General features: G+C 34.6%; 1 protein-coding gene across 1 annotated transcript; it reads left to right on the top strand.

Moving 5' to 3' along the window:
• The first annotated feature begins 1,533 nt into the window (after positions 1 to 1,533).
• Positions 1,534 to 22,280, top strand: LOC140960877 (kinesin-like protein KIN-12B). The gene is made up of 16 exons (XM_073419193.1): positions 1,534 to 1,887; positions 15,398 to 15,535; positions 15,636 to 15,719; positions 15,834 to 15,947; positions 16,065 to 16,124; positions 16,209 to 16,262; positions 16,357 to 16,449; positions 16,918 to 17,013; positions 17,280 to 17,425; positions 18,305 to 18,454; positions 18,543 to 18,672; positions 18,798 to 19,787; positions 19,870 to 19,968; positions 20,048 to 20,200; positions 20,307 to 21,107; positions 21,951 to 22,280. Exons 1-16 carry the CDS (start codon positions 1,558 to 1,560, stop codon positions 22,164 to 22,166), a joined length of 3,654 nt encoding a protein of 1,217 aa, XP_073275294.1. The 5' UTR covers positions 1,534 to 1,557; the 3' UTR covers positions 22,167 to 22,280.
• Positions 22,281 to 23,097: the final 817 nt, after the last annotated feature.

Here is a 23,097-nt window from a genome sequence, read left to right as displayed (position 1 = left end):
CCCTAGTATTTATTTAAAATTTAAAGTTAAAAGTAAAGAACGTTTCACCATAATAACTCAAAAAATAACTAGTTGACGATTTGAAATCTATTTGTTGGAAACTTAATTTCGGTTGTTTGACAAACTAAGTGTTTAATTGGACTAAATTGATCAAGTAACTGAACTACACAAATCAACTGACAGCTGCCTAACTGAAGATTAATGCGCAGTTTATCGAAGGCAACTGAAACCAGCTGAACTGAACTTACGAAGTCAACTGACTGATCAGTTAGAAATTGATCAGTTGATATATTCAGTTATGAGCTTACCAGCGATTGCCTATCAGCTGATCATTCGGCTGTACACGTCATCAGTTGGAGAAAATGACACACAACCAACAACAGTACAAAGCAGACTGCAACTCATAGTGGAACGCCACATTTCAGATATTACAGTGTACGAATGTCAGAGAAATTTTGACATGGCAATCAACGGATATAAAGATTAGTTGAGTGAGTCTTCACACAAAGACGTTAAACAATGTGTTTGTAGTCTTTGCATATAAGACATTAAACAATATGCTTATTGTGAGGTGATGCCTACAATCTTGAGTGTTAGGAGTTCAGTTTAGGCAGTGGGTAAGTCCTAGCTGAGTGGGTTTATACAAAGAGTTATATAAATCAAAGTCTTCTAGTGAATCCTCCCCAAGGGGAAGAAGGGGTGACGTAGGAGCATTTGAAGTCTCCGAACATCCATAAACAAATTTGTGTCTATTTGTTTAGTGCATTTACTCATCATTTTCATTGTTTTTAAAGATGCATTGTTGAAGCATTTTATGTGTTCTTCAAATACCAAAATATTGCATGCAAAGTGTTTGATAAAATGCTTTAACTAAAATATTTTTTTTATTCAACTTGCATATATTTTTAAATGCTTTACAAAATATTTAATCGGTTTCTACGAAGGATTATTTCGAGTGTTTTCCGCTTGATTTTATATCAAAATCGATTTAATTCATCGGTGTTCAATATTTCAAGAACCGAACTATTGTAGCTCAACTATTTTCCCCCAAACCGATCCTAACACTATTGTCAATGAGATTTATCGAAATAACGTTATTATGTAATGGAAATATTCAGTTTCAAATTCTAAAGGATTTGAATTTGAGGAGTATTTAAAAGGAGGATCTGAAAAAAACTTCAAGTTGAGGTGAATTTAAACTCTAGCCCAATTTCTTTTAAAAAAATAACTAATTAAATTTGAAATTCATTATCAATTGAATTTATCGAGCAATTGGCGAATGGGTTGTTTTGGATTTGAAATTAATCCAAAAAAAATGTAATATTAAGATTTCATTGCATTGAGCCTGGTCCAAATAGAGGCTCCATTGATATGAAAGTGGGCCACCTTGTTAATGCCCGGTGATAATGTCCAGTCCAGATCCATTTCAAAGAGCTGTCCAAGTTAATTTAAATATAAAATAAATGTAAATTCAATTTCCCCCAAATTCAAATCAAACTTGTCCCACTCTCCTCTGCTCCAACGGCTACCCGCTTTCTCCATTCTCCGTTCAAGAAAATGAAGCATTTCATGATGCCGCGAAGCCAAATCTTCAGAGAAAATCAGCCTGAAACTGCGGTCAATGCTCCACTATATTCGTCCCCGAACCCCAAATTGAAGCCCGGTACACCGAACCCTAGCAGCCGAAAGCACAAATCATCGTCCAAAGAGAATGCGCAGCCGATAAATTCAGATCTTAACGTTACGTCGTCCCCTTCCTCTGTGTCTGCGAAGTTGAAGAGTCCGCTTCCGCCCAGGCCACCCCTCAAGCGCAAGCTCACCGTGGAGCCTGCTGCGGCTTTGGAGAATGGTGTGGTGCCTGTGAATTCCTCGGATTCTGGGGTTAAGGTGAATATTTTTTTCTTTCTTGTTTTTAGATGAGCTGAACCTGTATCATTTGGTGTCTGCTTCGTGAATTCTGTTTTTTTGCTTTCAGGTGATCGCAATTTGAGTTTTTTGATGTCTTCTGAAGTCATATATTTTAAAGATTTCTAGATTAGTCTGTTTAATTTATTATGAGCTTTAGCAAGCTGCTTATGATCCCGGGATCTGTATTCTTTGTAACTCAATACCCTTTCTAGTTATCTAATTTTTTTTAATTGCATTTTGGTTTTGTTTATTTCTTTCATTTCTCATGGCCGAGATAAGCTCTGCTTTTTAACATATTATCTGACCAAATTAAGGTTTTTGTAGTATGGAAGTTTTCTGATTTGAAGTAGTCAGTGAAGAATAATCTGTAGAAATCAATTGGGTTTCATATCTCCACACACAATCCCCAAACACTATTCAATTCTCAAGAAACAACATATATAATAATCATAATTGCGGAAGCGTACCCGAATCCATGAATTTGCAGTCAATTTTCGGTGATGATCTTCAATCTGCAGATTTCCTTTAAGCCAGAGAGTTTTGTAGATGGGATACAAAAACTTGAAACGTTATATGCAGATTGGGAACATAACCATTATTTATAATTAAACAAGTTTTATTATTTCTAATTTGGCCCTTCAACAAACTAGAAATATTATATATGGTATCCACACAATAATATCATGACATTTAAGTCCTCAAGTCAATTCTTATTCTAAATTAGACCACATAAGTTTATGACTTACTTAATTGATGACATATAAACATTTATAATTACATTTATGGCCCCAAAAATTCCAACAATCTCCCACTGGGCCATATGTGTTAACTTATAAATGTGTTAGACTTAACGAGCTCAAAACTTTTGTCATCACAATCATAAGACTTCTTAAACAATCTCGTCCATTAATTATATCGACATAGGATCAATGCAGTCTTTGTTGTATCTATCACAACTGAACCATCAATGGTCACACATATCAATACAATCAAATGACATAGATCAATCATGAATGTGTGGCATGAAAATTACATGCAAGGTGATCTATTCATGTCAATCTTCAACTGTTCCTTCTTTACCAAAGTGAGATCAAAAACTTAATTTCAGTTAGACAAAGTGTAAAGTAAACAATGAACTTTATTTCTGATCAGAAAATATCCAAATACATAAGTTTGAACAACATAACCAAACATAAAATGTATAGTACAAACTCCCACTAGATCTAGACTTCATCAAACTGAATAACACCCATATGAGTAGTATGCTCATGGAAAACATTGGGTGGCAAACCTTTCGTAAAAGGATCTGCTATCATGGAGTTTGTGCCTATGTGTTCTATCAAAATCTGTCCACTTTGTACTCTTTCTTTCACAACAAGGAACTTGATGTCGATGTGCTTCGATTTTGTCGAGCTCCTATTATTGCTGGAATATAATACAGCTGATCTATTGTCACAAAACAATTTCAATGGTCTTTCAACCTCTTCTAGAATACGCAGCCTAGTGACAAAATTCTTCAGCCATATTGCATGATTAGATGCCTCGTAACATGCTATAAATTCAGCCGCCATGGTGGAAGATGCTGTTAGTGCTTGTTTGGCACTTCTCCAAGAGATAGCTCCGCCAGCCAGTAGAAATACATAGCCTGAAGTGGATCTCATGCTATCTTGGCATCCCGCGAAATCGGAGTCCGAATATCCCATGATCTCAAGATTATTCGACCTCTTATATGTGAGCATATAATCGCAAGTTCTCTTTAGATATCTCATTACTCTTTTGGCTGCTTTCCAGTGATCCATTCCTGGGTTGCTTAAATATCTGCCCAACACTCCATCAATGTACGCAATATCCGGACGCGTACAAACTTGAGCATACATAAGACTTCCTACAGCCGAAGCATAGGGAATCTTTTGCATTTCTTGAATCTCGAGGCTTCCTTTAGGGCACTGTTTTAGACTAAACTTGTCTCCTTTAGCGACCGGGGTATTACCTGTCTTACAATCTTGCATGCCAAATCTTTTAAGTACCTTATCGATATAGCTCTTTTGAGCTAATCCAAGAATACCTCGAGAACGATCTCGATGTATTTGGATTCCTAGTACAAAAGAGGCGTTACCAAGATCTTTCATTTCGAAATGTCTAGACAGAAATTTCTTGGTATCGTTCAACATGCCTATATCATTTGTGGCAAGCAAAATGTCATCCACATATAAAACAAGGAATATATGTTTACTCCCACTGAACTTATGATACACACAATCATCTACTACATTTACCTCAAAACCAAATGAGATAATTATTTGATGAAACTTGTGGTACCATTGACGAGAAGCTTGCTTTAACCCATAGATGGACTTCTTAAGTCTGCAAACCATATTCTTTGGATTTCCAAATGCAAAGTGTTCTGGTTGCACCATATAGATTGTTTCCTCAATGTCTCCATTGAGAAAAGCTGTCTTGACATCCATCTGATGGAGTTCCATATCAAACTGTGCGACAAGTGCCATGATTGTCCTAAAAGAGTCCTTCGATGAAACTGGAGCGAAGGTCTCCTTAAAGTCAATCCCATACTTTTGAGTATAGCCTTTAGCTACAAGACGTGCTTTGTTCCTTTCCACATTACCTTTTGAATCCCGTTTGGTTTTGAAAATCCACTTACACCCAATGGGTTTCACACCTTCTGGTAATGGGACAAGTTCCCAAACTTTATTGTCTTGCATTGACTTATACTCCTCACTCATTGCCTCGGCCCACTTTTGAGAATTTGAATCTTGCATGGCTTGACGAACATTGATTGGATCATCCTTCGCCATACCATCCTTTTCCTCATGTTCTTGGAGTAGCACTATGTAATCATCCGGAATAGCGCTCTTCCTTTCTCTAATGGACCTCCGTAAAGACACTTGTTCTTCAGACGCTGGTTCTTGAGGTTGTTGAGTTTGTTCGATTGGAACTTGATTGACAATGTCTTTTTGTTCTTGTATCATATCCTGATCAATGACAGGAATACAATCCTGAACATTATCAATATCAATCATAGGAATATGAACCATTTCCTCTTGAAGAGTATTTGGATCAAATTCCTCTTCAAAGACAAAGTCTGTTATTTTATTCTTCCCCCCAAACTCAATATCCTCAAAAAATACTGCAGTTCCCGTCTCAAATATTTTCTTTACTTTGGGATCATAAAATTTATAGCCCCGTGATCGCTCAGAATACCCAATAAAGTAGCTACTAACTGTTCTGGAGTCCAGTTTCTTTTCATGTGGTCGATATTGTCTAGCCTCAGCTGGACATCCCCAAATATGAAAATGTTTTAGACTTGGCTTTCGCCCTGTCCAAAGCTCATAAGGTGTTTTAATAGCTGCTTTAGTTGGTACTCTATTTAGAATGTAAGCTGCTGTTTTTAATGCTTCTCCCCAGAGTGACTCTGGTAAGGTTGAATGACTAATCATACTCCTTACCATATCCTTAAGAGTCCTGTTTCGTCGTTCAGCTACACCATTCATGCTCGGTGAGCCTGGCATGGTGTACTGTGGAACGATTCCACATTCCTCTAGGTATTGAGCAAAAGGCCCTGCACGTTGTTCACCTGAACCGTCACTCCTACCGTAGTATTCACCACCACGATCAGATCTGACTTTCTTAATTCTTTTGTCGAGTTGATTCTCGACTTCAGTCTTAAATGACTTGAAAACGTCCAATGTCTGTGATTTTTCATGGATAAGAAATAAGTATGCATATCTAGAGTAATCATCAATGAATGATACAAAATATTGTTGACCATTCCAAGAAGGTGTTGGAAATGGTCCACAAATATCTGTATGTATCAATTCCAATACCTCCGTGGCTCTATATGCACCCTCTTTCTTTCGTTTGGTCTGTTTGCCTTTGATGCATTCAACACAATTGTTTAAGTCTGTAAAATCAACGGAGTTCAAAATTCCATCTGATACAAGTCGTTCAACTCTATTTCTAGAGATGTGTCCTAATCGCTTGTGCCATAATGCACCAGAGTTTTCATTATTAAATTTACGCTTAGTACCACGTGATTCCACATTTAGGGTTTCAATATAAGAAGCATTTGTATCAAGCATGTATAGACCATCATAAATTATAAGTGAACCAGTTCCAAGAACTTTAGAATTAATAGATAACTTAAACATATTGTTTCCAAATGAACAACAATATCCTAATTTGTCCAAACTAGAAACAGAAATTAAATTCCGTCTAAACGACGGTACAACAAAAGTATCTATTAAGTCCAAATAATAACCAGTACTTAACAACAATCTAAAATGCCCTATAGCTTCCACTTCGACTGACTTGCCATCACCTACATAAATGCATCTTTCAGCATCATTTGGCTTTCGGCAGCTCAGGCAACCCTGCATTGAAACACTTATATTAGTAGTAGCACCAGAATCTAACCACCAAGTGTTTCTTGGTACTGAAGCTAAATTTACTTCAGAACATACCAAACTTGAAAATGTACCTTTCTTTGCACGCCATGCATGATACTTAGGACAATCTTTCTTGACATGATCATCCTTATCACAGAAGAAACAACCTTTCTTGTCCTTATCTTGCTTGTTCTTCTTTGCATATGGACCTTTAGCAGCCTCATTCATTCTTTTCTTGCCCTTGTCTTTAGAGGTGCTTGCCAAATGGGCACTTTCAGTCTTGTCTTGCTTTAATCTCTCTTCCTCTTGAGCACAATATGAAATGAGCTCATTAAGAGACCATTTCTCCTTTTGGCAGTTATAACTTATTTTAAACTGATTAAACTGGTTTGGGAGAGAAATAAGCACTAAATGAACAAGCATGTCTTCCAACAATTCAAGCTTAAGTGCCTTCAACTGTGATGCAAGGTGGGACATTTCCATAATATATTCCCGGATATTTCCCTTGCCTTTATACTTCATGGAAATCAAGCTCTTCAGAATCGTGCTTGTTTCCGCCTTATCGCTTTTGGCAAAGCGCTTCTCAATCTCATCGAGATAATCCTTAGCTTTGGTGACACTGTCGGACACCGCACCTCTAAAAGCCTCAGGTATGCCACGCTTGATGATCATAAGACTCATGCGGTTAGAGCGATCCCACCTCTCACATATAGCCCTCTGTTCAGAGGAACTAGAATCCGTAAGAGCGGCAGGTTGCTCTGTCCTGATCGCAAGATCTAGATCCATGCAGCCAAGAACAATAAGAATGTTCTCCTTCCAATCCTTAAAATTTGTGCCATTAAGGATCGGCACTGAACTTAGATTAGCAGATATAGTAGCAACTTTTGCTGAATAGAGAACATAATAATAACAACATAAATAACATGCTCATCTCAAACAAACTAAAATAAATGGCAAATCCCATCTCAAGATACCTAGTGCAATATCAATATTAAATCTTTGGACAATAATATTATATGCAAGTGGTATTCTTGTTGCAATAATCAAACATTAACAATAATATATGACAAACAAGAAACCTATCTTTGGATAGATTTAATATTTTCATATAAAAAATAACTCATAAAACCTTATAATTGTTATATGTTTATTATCACAAGCAAATGAATTACTTTGTCAAGTATAAATCTTCCTTTGGGTCGATGAACACTCACATAAATATACTCATTTGCAGTTTATTTAAAACCTTAATAATATCCTAATATCTCAAATAAAAAAAATTTAAATAACAGCGGTCACTTTGGCGACATATAATTCAAATTTAATTTAATTTAAAATATTAGATATTAATAGATATATGAAATTCAAATCAAAATTTTAATCAATTACGGTAAACCAAATTATTTTACTCAACATGAGTAAACACAATGAATTTTAATAAATTTTAGGCAAAAATGAGTGCAGTTATCAGAATAAAAAAAATGTCAAAAGTTAAACGGTTTCAACCAAAAAAAATGTCCATTGATTTGCAATTCCCAAAAGTCACTTACGCTNAAAATTTTAATGTTTGCCATCATGACTGATCACCGAAGCAAAATTTGGAAACTAAATTTGTCATACACCGAAAAATCCACGATTACGCCCAAAAAAAAAATGTCATCGCATCGGCAAAACAACCAGATTAATTGGAATTGAAAGTATAATCATAATTTTCCAGAATTCGGTGATATACCTTGGTGGATTTCACAAACGTAAATATATACACCAAAGCAAAACCGAATCAATAAAACAAGAGCAATATAATTTCTTAAGAATTTGAAATAGAGGGCTCTGATACCAATTGTAGAAATCAATTGGGTTTCATATCTCCACACACAATCCCCAAACACTATTCAATTCTCAAGAAACAACATATATAATAATCATAATTGCGGAAGCGTACCCGAATCCATGAATTTGCAGTCAATTTTCGGTGATGATCTTCAATCTGCAGATTTCCTTTAAGCCAGAGAGTTTTGTAGATGGGATACAAAAACTTGAAACGTTATATGCAGATTGGGAACATAACCATTATTTATAATTAAACAAGTTTTATTATTTCTAATTTGGCCCTTCAACAAACTAGAAATATTATATATGGTATCCACACAATAATATCATGACATTTAAGTCCTCAAGTCAATTCTTATTCTAAATTAGACCACATAAGTTTATGACTTATTTAATTGATGACATATAAACATTTATAATTACATTTATGGCCCCAAAAATTCCAACATAATCTGCTACTTGTTTTCACCGTATTGATTTTTAGCTTAGCTACATTGAGGTGGCCTAGCTAATTTGAGGCAACTAAATTTAAATTAGTTGATGATGTTCTTAATTCGTGATGTTTGTCTCATTTTTTAAGTTTTAATTTTTCTTACAGAACACCTAGGTTTTGTACATTGATTTGTTATGGAGTCTTCTGGATTCACTCGATAACAATGTTAGAATTTTTTCTTAAAATCATGTTTATACAAATCTATGAACATGATAAACAATATGCGGAAGCAGATCGAGCATTACCTCCGGCCATCGAATGATTTGTAAGTTTTCTGATTTTCTCCGATTGAAGCCTTATCGAGCATTACCTCCGGCCATCGAAATTGATTTGTAAGTTTTCTGATTTCCTCCGATTGAAGTCTTCTAAGCATTCCAACACTCTCTGTAGATGATGTATTTTGTTCTTATGAGGTGTGTGCTTAGGACTTCAATCACCCGTATTTATAGACCTCTCATACCATTAATGAGTGTTTGCGGGAGCCTTTTTGTGAAAAGAAGAGGCGCATGCGCGTCTCAATTTTCTAAAGTTGAGACGGTGCATGTACCGTTTTTCAAAATTGTAGGCTATGGCCGTTGTCATTTCCTACATTTTTATTCTTCTTTTGATATGAATTGATATGTGGTATTTTTTTCTTTCATTCTCCCACTTGGCTCATATCTTATTTTCCATAGGAGAAAACAAAATATATGAATCATGGTGATAGATCATCTTAAAATGATTATTATCTTCCATGTATCACAATTAATTATTTATCTCAAATCTGTATAACTTAATGAATAAACCTTATATTTATTCGAGGTCCAACTTTATTGATATTTCTCGAATAAATTGATGTGTACACAATAAAAATGAGAAAATATCACATCATAGTTTCATTAATTTGTTCTTACAACAAAATTACATAAAGGAACCAAGTCTCATTCTTTCTGTATAATCCTTGAGTTTTAATGATGACATGCCCTTAGTCAAAGGATCTGCAATCATCAATTCAGTGCTAATGTGCTCGATAATTAGTTTCTTATCTTTAACACGTTATTGTATGGCTAAATACTTAATATCGACCTGCTTGCTTCGACTACAACTTTTGTTATTTTTTAGCCATAAAAACAGCAGATGAATTGTCACAATATATTCTTAACGGCCTAGATATTGAATCCACAATTCTAAGCCTCGAAATGAAACTCTTCAACAATACACCATGTGAAGTTGCCTCAAAACCAGATACAAACTTAGCTTTCATAGTGGAAGTAGCAGTCAATGTCTGCTTTGCACTCCTCCAAGATACAGCTCCACCAGCTAGCATGAAAATATATCCTGAAGTGGAATTTCGTGAATCAATGCAGCCAGCGCAATCTGAATCAGAGTAGCCAATTACTTCCAAATTCTCAGTTCGTCTGAACATAAGCATATAATCTTTGGTCCCTTCAAGGTAACTCATCACTTTCTTTGCAGCTTTCCAATGGTCTAAACCTGGATTACTATGATATCTTCCCAACATCCCAACAATAAATGCAATATCAGGTCTAGTGCAAACCTGAGCATACATCAAGTTTCCGACCACAGAAGCATAAGAAATATTTTTCATTTGTTCCGCTCTAAATCATTCTTTGGGCATTGGCTTATATTGAACTTATCTCCTTTCACAATGGGAGCTATACTTGGCAAACAGTCTTTCATCTGATATCTCTCTAAAACTTTGTTGATATAGGTGTCTTGAGACAAACCTAGAATACTTCGAATTTGGTCTCTATGTATCTTAATGTCAATGACATAAGATGCATCACCCATATCCTTCATATCAAAATTTTTAGAGAGAAATTGTTTCACTTCATATAACAAACCCTTATCATTTGTTGCAAGTAATATATCATCCACATATAGAATAAGGAAACAAATCTTACTCCCATTGACTTTCTGGTATATAAATTGATCCATGGGGTTCTCCACGAATCTGAATGAAGAGATAACATCATGAAATTTTAAATACATTGACGGAAAGCTTGTTTCAATCCTTATACAGATTTCTTAAGCTTATATACCAATTGCTCACCATTACTAGAGAAGAATCCTTCAGGTTGTTCATATAAACCTCTTCCTCTAGTTCTCCGTTGAGAAAAGCTGTTTTTACATCCATTTTTTGTAAATCTAAGTTAAAATGTGCAAATAATGCTAGAATGATATAGATACAGGAGAAAAAGTCTCCTTATAGTCGATTCCTTCCTGCTGTGTGAATCCTTTAGCACGAGTCTTGCATTATATCTTTCAATTTTGCTTAATGAGTATTTCTTTGTTTTGAAGACCCATTTACATTCAGTGGCTTTTCCACCATCAGGCAACTGAATAAGATCTCATACTCCATTAAATGTCATAGAATTCATCTTTTCTTTCATGGCAGTAAACCATAATTTTGACTCGTTACAACTCATGGTTTGTAAAAACGTTTCAGGATCATTTTCGGCTCCAATGTTAAAATCCGATTCTTGTAAATACACAACATAATCACTAGATATAGCTGATCTTCTTATTCTAGTAGATCTCCTTAGGTCATTTGGCTGATCAACAATTTCTTGTTGTTCTTCATTAACAACATGAGCTACGAGATTTTCATCAGCAATTTGTGGAACTTCAGTAACCGGTTGCCTAACACCCGTTTGATCTTGAGGGGTGTGAATGACGACCAATCTATCATTTGAATAAGAGGGTTGTGAGTTAATGTGATCTTTCTCAAAAACTATGTCATTTGAATGATCACTCCCACTAATCAAGTCATTCTCAATAAATTTTGCATTTCTTGAGTCCACAATTCTAATATTGTGAGATAGACAATAAAATCTGTACCATTTGGATTATTCTGCATACCCAATGAAATATCCACTTATAGTTTTTGGGTTCAGTTTCTTTTCATTTGGGTTGTAAAATCTTATTTCTGAAAGACAACCCCAAATGCGTATATGTTGCAAACTCGGTTTCCAATCTTTAAATAATTCAAATGGCGTCTTTGGGACAGCCTTAGTTGGAACTCGGTTTAATATATACACAGCTGTCTTAAGAGCTTCAGTCCACAAGGATTTAGGAAGTTTGGAACTACTCAACATGCTCCTCACCATGTCCAATAATGTTCGGTTTCTCCTCAGCTACCCCATTTTGGTCCGGAGAACCAGACATTGTATATTTGGCAACATCCCATGTTCCTGGAGAAACTTCGCAAACAGACCAGGTGCCTGTCCATTCTCAGTGTATCTACCGTAATATTCTCCACCTCTATCGGTTCTCACGATCTTAATCTGTTTTCCACATTGTTTCTCCACTTCAGCTTTAAAACCTTAAAGGCTTTTAGTGTTTCGTTTTTGTTATGAAGCATGTAGATAAACATGTATCGTGAGTAATCATCAATGAAAGAGATGAAGTATTTTGGGCTTTGCTTGTCCATATCTGGACAACGAATATCTGAATGTATGATTTATAATATTTCTGTGCTCCTTTTGGCATCTTTTTTAGACTTATTGGTCTGTTTTCCTTTTATGCAGTCCACATAAGTCTCAAAATCAATAAAATCTAAAGTACTAACTACTCCATCATTCACTAATATTTTAATCCTCTCTATGGACATGTGTCCCAATCTTCTGTGCCACAATATAGAGGAATCTTAATTTATAATTGATCTTTTAATACCTCTCTGAACATGCATAGTGGTATTATTATTTTGTAAAGAAATATACCATTTCCAACAATATTTGATTTATAAAATAAATTTATTGATTTATCCAAAAACTGAAAGGAACAACCAAAGGATACAAGATTTGAAACCAAAATTAAATTCCTAGAAAAATTAGGAACATAAAATGCTTTTTCCAATTTTAAAATAAAACCACTATCCAATATAAGTTAGCAAGTCCCAATAGCCTCCACATGCGAAAACATCTTGGTTCCAGAATCAATCCACCATATGTTATAAATCATATCAAACATATTAGATTCATAACAGACAAATGAAATAGTAATACCTTTCTTTTCAAGCCAATCCTTTAATTTATTGCAATCCTTATTCATGTATCTCATCTTTTTATAGAAGAAACACTTGGATTCTTTCTTGATGTCAGGTTGGGGTGGAATTATTCCTTTTCCTTTTCCATTGACTTTGGCTTGCTTCTTATACTTTCCTTGTGTAGTCATAAAAACATTATCACTCATTTCCATTAACAACTTTCTTTCGTCTTGAACACACATGGTATTAATTCATTTATTGACCAATTATCTTTATGTGTGTTGTAGAAAATTTTGAAGGGTCCATATTGTTGTGGAAGAGTGCATAAAATGTAGTACACGAGAAAAGTTTCAGACATTTCTACTTCAAGTGTCTTGAATCGAGCCGCTATGTCCTGCATTTTCATGACGCGTTCTCGCACACCTCTCATACTAATGAGCCTTAATGATGAGAATTCCATAATCAGGGTGCTGGCAAATACCTTATCTGAAGACCGAAACTGTTAATCAATAGCCTTCCGTAATTCTTTGACATTATTATGCTGATCGACAGAACCACGCATACCAGCAGCGATTTTGCTCTTTATGAACATTACGCAGAGTTGATTAGATCACTCCCATTTTTCATAAAGATAGCTGTTTTCAGTAATAGCAGATAGTTCGTCTTTCCGTATAGATAGTCAATATCCGTCCACCCCAACTGTAGAAGAATTCTTTCTTTCCATATTTTATAATTCTCGTCCTTCAGTGGGTAAATTAAGAAAAATATAATTTTGATATTTTAACCTAATTAGTTATATAAATATAACAAAAATCCATGTGGGGTAAAATTTATTATGTTTATATAATTAATTACAATTGATGTCCATTATGTGATCAAAATTCACTTAATGCATAATTTTTCATAATTAAGGATGCTGTGGCTATTCCTCAATTATTTAAAATTATACGGTTCACTGGACAAAATTTTGGCTTTACTTAATCTTTTATATAATAATTATTTAGTAACACAATCAACACTTTCGAAGAGTGTTCCTAGGAAAGATAGATAATGCTAAGTCCCTTTAAATACCTAACTCTTAGACAGAGCAACGTTTCTCAGGGAGACTAGTGCAAGTCAAGACAGTTTAAACCGATCCATGAAGAACTCTCCCAGATTATGTTTTCTCATGTGACTTTATAATTATTATTTACTTTAATTATCCACATCTATGTGAATCTTTATAAGCCAAAACTTTTCGTTCAATAACTTTATATTCACATTTTGTTCATATAAAATTATATAAACATAATAATAATTGAATATGAACAATTTGTGAATTATCATGATTTGAGATATCATTCTATTGCAGGAAACCATAAGCAATATTTATAATTTTAATTTTAGTGGATTAATATTATTCCACTCAATATTGTATGTATATACATAAACAACAAATTATACATACATATAACAGAATAAAAATTTTATGCACAAATTAAATTATACATAAACTTTAGAACTATTTTAATGTCTATAAATTATTTAACCAAATGTTATATGTATATCGAATGATACATATAACTTAATAACACATTAAATTTTTTAAATTATTATTATTATTTAAAATAATAATAATAAACAAATAATGCATAATAATTGAAAACTTCAATTGTGGGTCTTTATCAATTAATTACACTGCACATTTTGTCTCGGCAATTGAATGCATATGTGGAAATCTTATTATTTTTTACCACTAGCATGCAGTCAATACTATTTGTTTATTATCATTTTAAACGCAAACTTGTAACATCATCTTAAACCCCTAAACTTTCAGAAAAATCAGTCACAACCCTCATGGCGTCATCCAGATTTTTCAAAAATTTTACTCATCTCGTATCAAAATTTGAGAATCAAATTTCCGATGCAATCAATACTATTTGTTTATTATAATTTTAAACGCAAACTTGTAGCATCATCTTCAACCTCTAAACTTTCAGAAAAACCAGTCACAACCTCATGGCCTCATCCAGATTTTTCAAAAATTTTACTCATGTCGTATCAAAATTTGAGAATCAAATTTCCGATGAGTTCATTATATATGAATTTCAGAAAAATGAACAGATATTTTCAAGACAGAGGTATCACGGGTTTGATACCAAATGTTAGAATTTTTTCTCAAAATCATGTTTATACAAATCTATGAACATGATAAACAATATGCGGAAGCAAGCCATCGAATGATTTGTAGGTTTTCTGATTTCCTCTGATTGAAGTCTTCTAAGCACTCCAACATTCTCTGTAGATGGTGTATTTTGTTTTTATCAGGTGTGTGCTTATGGACCTCAATCACCGGTATTTATAGGCCTTTCATACCATCAATGAGTGATTGCAGGAGTCTTATTGTCAAAAGAAGAGGCGCATGCACGTCTCAATTTTCTAAAGTTGAGGCGGTGTATGTACCGTTTTTCAAACTTGTAGGCTATGGCCGTCGCCATTTCCTATACGTTTATTCTTCTTCTAATTCTAATATGAATTGATATGTGCCATTTTTTCTTACAAATAAGACTTCTGCAGTTGTATGCTCCATATAATATTAACTCCAAATATCATCTGAAATATCAGTTGACTCCACTTTAATTTTTTTTCCATCCTGTTCGACATGATGGGGGTAAGTTGATGGAATGTAAACATGGCCAATATGTTTTAACATAGTTTGTTTCAGAATCTTGTCTTCTGACGAAATTATTATCATTTTTATAGTTCATAGTGATTTTTTTGTAAACATTTGTTTAGGTAATAGTCCGAGTGAGACCACCAAGTAAGGATGAAGAAGAAGGGCAACATGTGGTTCAAAAAATTGCATATGATTCTTTATCAATAGCAGGTCAAACCTTTACATTTGACTCGATTGCAGATATTGAGTCAAACCAGGCAAGAAACCTTTTTAGTTTTTACTAATCTTTATTGTAAACATTTTCCGGAAGATGACAAATGAAATAAGTAACTATTTTTTTGGGAATATATTTTTCAGATGGATATTTTCCAGCTTGTGGGTGCACCAATTGTTGAAAATTGTCTCGCTGGGTTTAACAGCTCTGTATTTGCTTATGGACAGGTATAGTAATGCATTTTGCCATACTTGGGTGATTTGTAAAAATACAACTAACAAAATTACATACATAGTCCTATTGTGTACTGAAGATATCATGTCCATTATTTGATATATCAGACTGGAAGTGGGAAGACATACACCATTTGGGGTGCATCAAATGCCTTGTTCGAAGAAGATCAACAAGGTTTAGTGCCACGTGTTTTCAACAGGCTCTTTGAACGGATTGATGAGGTATTTTAACATTATCAGACTAATAAATATCTTATCTAAAATCTAAACCACTTAGTGGTCTAAAAATTTTGGCTTTATGATATTTTTAAATTTATACTCTGTATCTTTTCCATGTAGGAGCAAGTCAAGCAAGCTGACAGAAAACTTGTGTTTATGTGCCGCTGCTCTTTCCTCGAGGCAGGTGTCACTCTCATGTATCTTTTTTGTGCTATGCTTATTTTTTCATGCCTTACTTATGTTTCATTATTTTTCTAATGACAGATTTACAATGAACAAATAACTGATTTATTGGATCCAAGTCAAAAGAATCTCCAGGTAAAAGAACGGAGTATTTGCTGCATTTATGGTTGTATCCAATGGATGTCTTCTTCAAATATGTATAATTTAACTTTGTTTTTATCTCTTTCAGATCAGAGAAGATGTTAACAATGGTGTTTATGTGGAAAATATAACAGAGGAATATGTCTCCTCTATGAATGATGTGTCACAACTTTTGATAAAGGTTTGTCAATTATTCTTATTTTTAAAATATGCATAAAGAAGAGGTACTTTGATATGATCCTGAGTTATGGATCGCGTTAAGGGGTTGTTCGATTTTTTTTTAAAGTTGAGGCTAGTTTTGGGAGATAATCTCACGATCTTGTAGATAAAATTTGAAGCTCGCTAAAGAGAATTTCACGATCTTTTAGCACTAGGCTATTATGAAAATTTTTGCTTAACCATTTATACCCATGCAATCATTTAAAATACATAGAATTCTTCTCCAATCAATTACAAGATAAATTTTCATATCAACTATTATAGATAAACTCAAATCCTAACATAAACCCCATCTATGGAATTAAAAGATAAGATAACAAATCCTATTTCTAAATAAAAGATGATTGCAGAATAATTCATCGGTCTTGAACTTTCCACATTGCACTTGACGTTCGATCAAGGTAATATCTCGTTTGCCCAAATAATGTAGGGATTGTCAAATCGGAGAACTGGCTCTACAAGTGTAAATGCTGAAAGTTCTCGCTCCCACAGCGTTTTTACTTGTGTTGTTGAATCGCGCAGCAAGGTAATAGATTGCTTCATTGGAATTTATTGCTCTTGGTCTTTCAAACTCATCCTATTATTACTTTCTCATTGTAATTGTTCATGTGGTATGAACACACATCTGCAATGAAGTATTTAGTTTGAGCAAACATGTTATTTAATTTATCATGCTTCTTTTTATCCAAAATCCTGTTTGTTTTAATGTATTTGTTAGGTTCCTGTTTTTTCTAGCCCCATAATCTTTCACCAAATAATATCCTTATTCCTACCAAATATCATATATTACAGAGTGCTGCTGATGGTTTAAGCTACGTGAAGGTTAGCAGAATTAATTTTGTTGACCTTGCTGGATCGGAGAGACAGAAACAAACAGGTGCAGCTGGAGAACGCTTGAAGGAAGCAGGGAATATTAACCGTTCTCTTTCACAACTAGGGTATGGTTTTTAATATTGTTCCACTCATTACTTTGTAGAGATATGAAAACAGAGAGACACTAATTGATGACGAGAGTAGCAATACATTTTAGTTCTGTTAAAGTTTCACTGGATGATCCTTGTTCCAATATACATTGAGTAGAGAGCTTATGAGTTTCTGATTGGAGTTCTTTCTAAGAAGCATAAATCGTACCAGAGATTGTCAAGAATCAGACAAATGGAAAGTTTTGCGTCATGAAGTATTTCTGCATATAAATGTGATGACATTTGAAACTGAAGGTACAGCCCTAAAAATACTAAATTGACACTTTTTTAATTAGATAGCATGACTGGGATGTTTTTATCTGTTCTATATTTCTATATCCTTCCTTTAGACATCACAAGTTAACATACTTATTATAACGCATGCAAATGATATTTTAAATGTATCTGAATGGGTTTGCTCCCAATTTATCAGCTCCCAATTTATCACTTAACTATCATGAAGAACCGCTGGTTCTAGAAATTGTAGTTATATTAATTCTCTGATTTTCGGGCATGGGGCTTCTGTCTAGGGGAAAGACATGTAAAAACTCTAATACATGATAAGATACAAACTTATGCCACATGAATAACGTGTAGACAATAAAGGAACACTGGGACTGTAATGTGATCGAGGCTTCTAAAACTTGCATGCTTATTTTGATTAAGTGCTCGATCTTATTCAGATTTTTGTTCAATTTTTCATCTCTCGGAATTTTTTTCTGATAAAGTTAGTTGAATATCAGCTTGTGAAACAGTCCAGCAGTGTAGTATTACCCTCTTGATTTATTCTCTTTTATTCTATTTGGGATTTGGATCGTACCTCTAGCTGATTTCATATATCTTTGAAATTTTCAGGAACTTGATTAATATTCTAGCTGAAGTTTCTCAGACAGGGAAGCATAGACACATACCCTACAGGGATTCCAAGTTGACATTCTTACTGCAGGAATCTCTGGGTGGGAATGCCAAACTGGCGATGATATGTGCAGTTTCTCCATCTCAGAGGTTATATAGAAGCCATGTCTATCATTTTTGGTTTCCAACGTAGAAGCTGTCCTTGTAACTCTGATTGAAATTATGTTCTATATTGCAGTTGTAAGAGCGAAACTTTCAGCACACTAAGATTTGCACAGCGTGCGAAGGCAATAAAAAATAAAGCAATTGTAAATGAAGAAATGCAGGATGATGTAAATGTCTTGAGAGAAGTTATACGACAACTGAAGGTAATTTATTGTATTTTTCTCTAGTTGGTGAGATTATAAATATTGAGATCCCGAACTCATTGAAAGAAAATACTGAATGCAAATGACTTTAATAGTCGCATTTTGTTCCCTCTATTACTTGACAGGATGAACTCCATCGAATGAAGACCAATGGCAATCAAACAGGCCAAAAAAATGGTGCCTACGCAACTGGATGGAATGCACGGAGAAGTCTCAACCTCCTGAAATTTAGTCTCAACCGGCCATTGACATTGCCTCATATTGATAATGATGGAGATGCAGAAATGGAAATTGTGATGGAATGCGAAGAAGTTGGTGAAGCAAATAAGAGTTTGGATGATCACGAAATTGAATGTCCATGTTCACATCCTGTAATTTCTATAGACAGGAGTGTTGAGGAAGCTCTGGCTGAGATAAAAAATACATGTTCTGGTAAACAAGGTTCAAAGGATTTAGATGTTGATATGGAAGATGAAGCATTTGAAACAGTCGATCAGGATAAAACTGAACTCATCATTCATGGGCAGACTGAGAAAAACTCAGATGGGCCGAGGAAGCCATTGCTCTCATTGACTCCGTCTGATGTTTCCCCAATTCTGAAGTCTCCACTTCCTAGTGTTTCTCCAAGTCTGAGTTGCAGTAGAAAATGTCTTAGAACCTCATCAACTGCACCAGCTTCTCAAAGTGTCACTCCAAAGAGTAACTATGAAGCTTCACAAGAATCCTTAGCAAAGCCTTCCAACAGCTTTTGTTCAAAGTCTCTTTCTAATCGCAAAAATTGTTTTTTGTCCAATGATCAATTGGCTTCTACTCTCCAGCGTGGCATTAAAATAATTGAGAGCCAGTGCCTCAGTTCGGCCCTGAGAAGGTCATCGTTTAGATTCTCATGCATTCCAGTTGAAGCAATGCCGGTTGTAAAAGTTGATGCGGGTGTTCAAACCATGTTTACAACAGAAGAGTCCCTAGAAAATGATACACGAGAACCTTTGTGTCATGCATGCAAGGCCAGAAATTTACAGAAAGAGCTTAGTGATGAAGATAATGGCCAGAATATGCAGCTAGTTCCAGCTAACGGATCACCATCACATCATGAGTTGAAGAAGCAAGTTCCCAAAGTATATTTAATGGCCATAAGCTGGATTTCTGTTTTCTTTCTATTTCTCGGTTCTTACATGTACTTATTTCATTTAACTTCAGGCAGTAGAAATGGTCTTGGCAGGGGCAATTCGTAGAGAGATGGCAATAGAGGAGATATGTTCCAAACAAACTACTGAGATCATGCAACTTAATCGTTTGGTAGGTTTATCAAACATTCCGACAACCAGCCATTGGACTTACTTTATTTTTATTTTATTGACACTGAACATGAATACAGATCCAACAATACAAACACGAAAGAGAATGTAATGCCGTAATTGGTCGAACTCGTGAAGATAAAATTGCTCGCCTCGAGAGCCTGATGGATGGAATACTGCCTACTGAAGATTTCATGGAGGATGAGTTATTATCACTAACACATGAACATAAGGCATGCGTTTGCTTCCTTTTTTTTCTTCTTTTTTTTGGGTTTTTGCAAACTGAAATATGAGAAGATAATTTTGCTTATTCATCCACAATTTATTTTATATTCACAGATTCTTCAGGAACGATATGATAATCATCCTGATGTTTTGAGAACAAAAATCGAGCTAAAAAGAGTTCACGATGAATTAGAAAGATATCAAAATTTCTTTGACTTGGGGGAAAGGGATGTTTTGTTGGAAGAAATACAAGACTTAAGAACTCAACTGCAATTTTATCTGGATTCATCACAGCCTCAGGCATCCGAAAGACCAACTCTTCTCCTGCAGCTAACACATTCGCTTGATTCGAAAATGGCTCCTGCTTTGTGCACGATTCCAGAGTTGACTGAAATTGCTGAGGAGAAACTTCAGATGGAGAGAGTTCAGTGGACTGAAGCTGAGAGCAAGTGGATTTCCCTAGTAGAAGAACTCAGATTGGAACTTGAAGCCAACCGATCTCTTGCTCAAAAGCAAAACCATGGACTAAATATGGAAAAGAAATGCTCGGAAGAGCTTAAAGAAGCAATGCAGATGGCAATGGAGGGCCATGCCCGCATGCTTGAACAATACGCAGAGCTTGAAGAGAAACACATTCAATTGCTAGCAAGGCACAGGAGGATTCAAGATGGAATTGACGATGTTAAGAAAGCAGCGTCAAAGGCAGGGGTGAGAGGTGCTGAATCTAAATTTATCAATACACTAGCAGCAGAAATTTCGGCATTAAAAGTGGAAAGGGAGAAGGAGAGGCGATATTTTAGGGATGAAAATAGAGGGCTTCAAGCACAATTGAGGGATACTGCTGAAGCTGTTCATGCGGCTGGGGAATTACTGGTGAGGCTTAAAGAGGCAGACGAAGCTGTAACCGCTGCAGAGGTACATTCATACATTATTTATGTGGTGTTTGCTTTTTTAGTTGATCCTCCGTATTGCCATTAATCTCAGTTCCAAATTCAAAAGAATGCAACGACCAACTGATATTGTCATACTTCTTAGTCTCAAATTCAAACATTCTAGCCCTCAAAATTTTGGAGTAGCTTACCAATTTCATTATGATAAAATAATTCCTTTTTTGTTAATACGGAATGGTGGCCCAAGGAGCATAAACCATAATGGTTGTTTAGAATATCCAAAACACTTTGCCCCATTCAAGCTCCAATTTCATAGTAGGTTGGGAAGTATAATATGAGATCCCCCTTATTTTAATTTAGGATATGTTACATCCAAAACCATATTGAATTTGTGCCATGCATTATCACATAAATTCTTAACCTATCATCGCCTATGCTTTGTGCTTTATAGAAATATATAAATCAACTAGGTTGCCAAAGTTGTTTGCGCTACTTTTTCCCGAATATTTCTATGCTTTCCACGTCTCATTATTCCAAAGGACTTTCAAGGCTATGTAGAATTCAGAGAGCTGTTTGAGGTGCAGTCCTCTACGATGAACAACAACACTGTTGTACTTGCATTTCTACTCATACATATAGTAATTTATCTTTTTAACTGTGTAATATTTTGTTATGAAATATTGGTTATTGCATTTTCTCGTTATATCATTATTTGTTGAATATATTTGAAAGTTATTTTTATAGAAACTTTTCATGAAAACTCTTTATAATAATGTTTTTTGAAATGAAATTACAAAAATGTTTCCTGGTTTTAAATACAGAATGCCTTTGGTTTCCTACATTCACGATGGAATTCACATTCTTGCAGAAGCGAGCTTTAATGGCAGAACAAGAGACTGAAATGGCTTACAGAGAGATAGATAAATTGAAAAAATTGATTGCAGCCCCTTACAAAGAAGAATTTGCTGCCAAGAGCCAAGAAACCAATGGTGATAAGAATTGGCAAGAGGAATTTGCGCCATCTTATGATGTCGAAGAAGAGCCGCCTTCATGGTTCTCTGGTTATGACCGTTGTAACATTTAAAAAGTACTTCACTATAATAGTTTGTGATGCGTCCCATTGTTGTGTTGTATGTATTACGAGTTTCTCATATATAGCAAAAAATTGTTTTTTAAGATCTTCGAACAGTATAATTGACCTCACCAATTGTGGGTTCTGGGTAATTTGTGTTTGCCTAATCCAGTCATTGAATCGAAAAAGCTTCGTCAATGTACGAAAATATTACGTAACGCTTTGATTGCACGAGTTAAATAGGAAGTAAAAACCAGCGGGCATCCCTGACCTATATCTATACTTAGGGATGAACGGTGCGGTTTTGCGGTTTTTTTAAAAAAATTCAAACCGAATTGCCGTATACGGTTGGTTAGTATTTTGAAAAAATAATCGCTATTTTACATGAAGAATATTAGTCTTGTGGTTTTGACTGGTTTTAAGCGGTTACGGTCTTACGGTTTTTTTTAATGAAAAATATTAGAACATATATTCTAATTTATTTGAAAACATCAACAATATATTGTCTTCAAATATAAAATATAGTTCAAAGCATATAAAGATAGAAATAGATAAAACAATAATTAAGATTCAAAACTAAGTTAATAATTTAACAACACAACACACTCACAACAAAAATGATATTTACACTATTTTATCATTTTTTTGCTTTCAAACTTCAAACAAAATATTGTAGCAAAAGAAATAAATATTCTAATAAAAGACTAATATGAAGAATAATTAAGAAAAAGATAAGTTTTATTTGTAAGAATAATAATTTTTAAAGGAGTTGAGATATAATGAATGATGACTTCTTTATTTGAATATGTTGTTTACAAATTATTATAAATCTAGACTAAATATTATGGCAAGCGGTTTAGGTGATGCGGTTCTTGGCAAAAAAAAAAATAACCGAACCGCGTATTCGGTATGGTTTATGATTAATATTTTTAATCACGGTTTT

The sequence above is a fragment of the Primulina huaijiensis genome, chromosome 16 (genome assembly GCF_012295235.1).
Source record: "Primulina huaijiensis isolate GDHJ02 chromosome 16, ASM1229523v2, whole genome shotgun sequence".
Classification (NCBI taxonomy): domain Eukaryota; kingdom Viridiplantae; phylum Streptophyta; class Magnoliopsida; order Lamiales; family Gesneriaceae; genus Primulina; species Primulina huaijiensis.
Note: the sequence above shows the minus strand (reverse complement) of the source record. Positions and strands in the feature narration are given on the sequence as shown.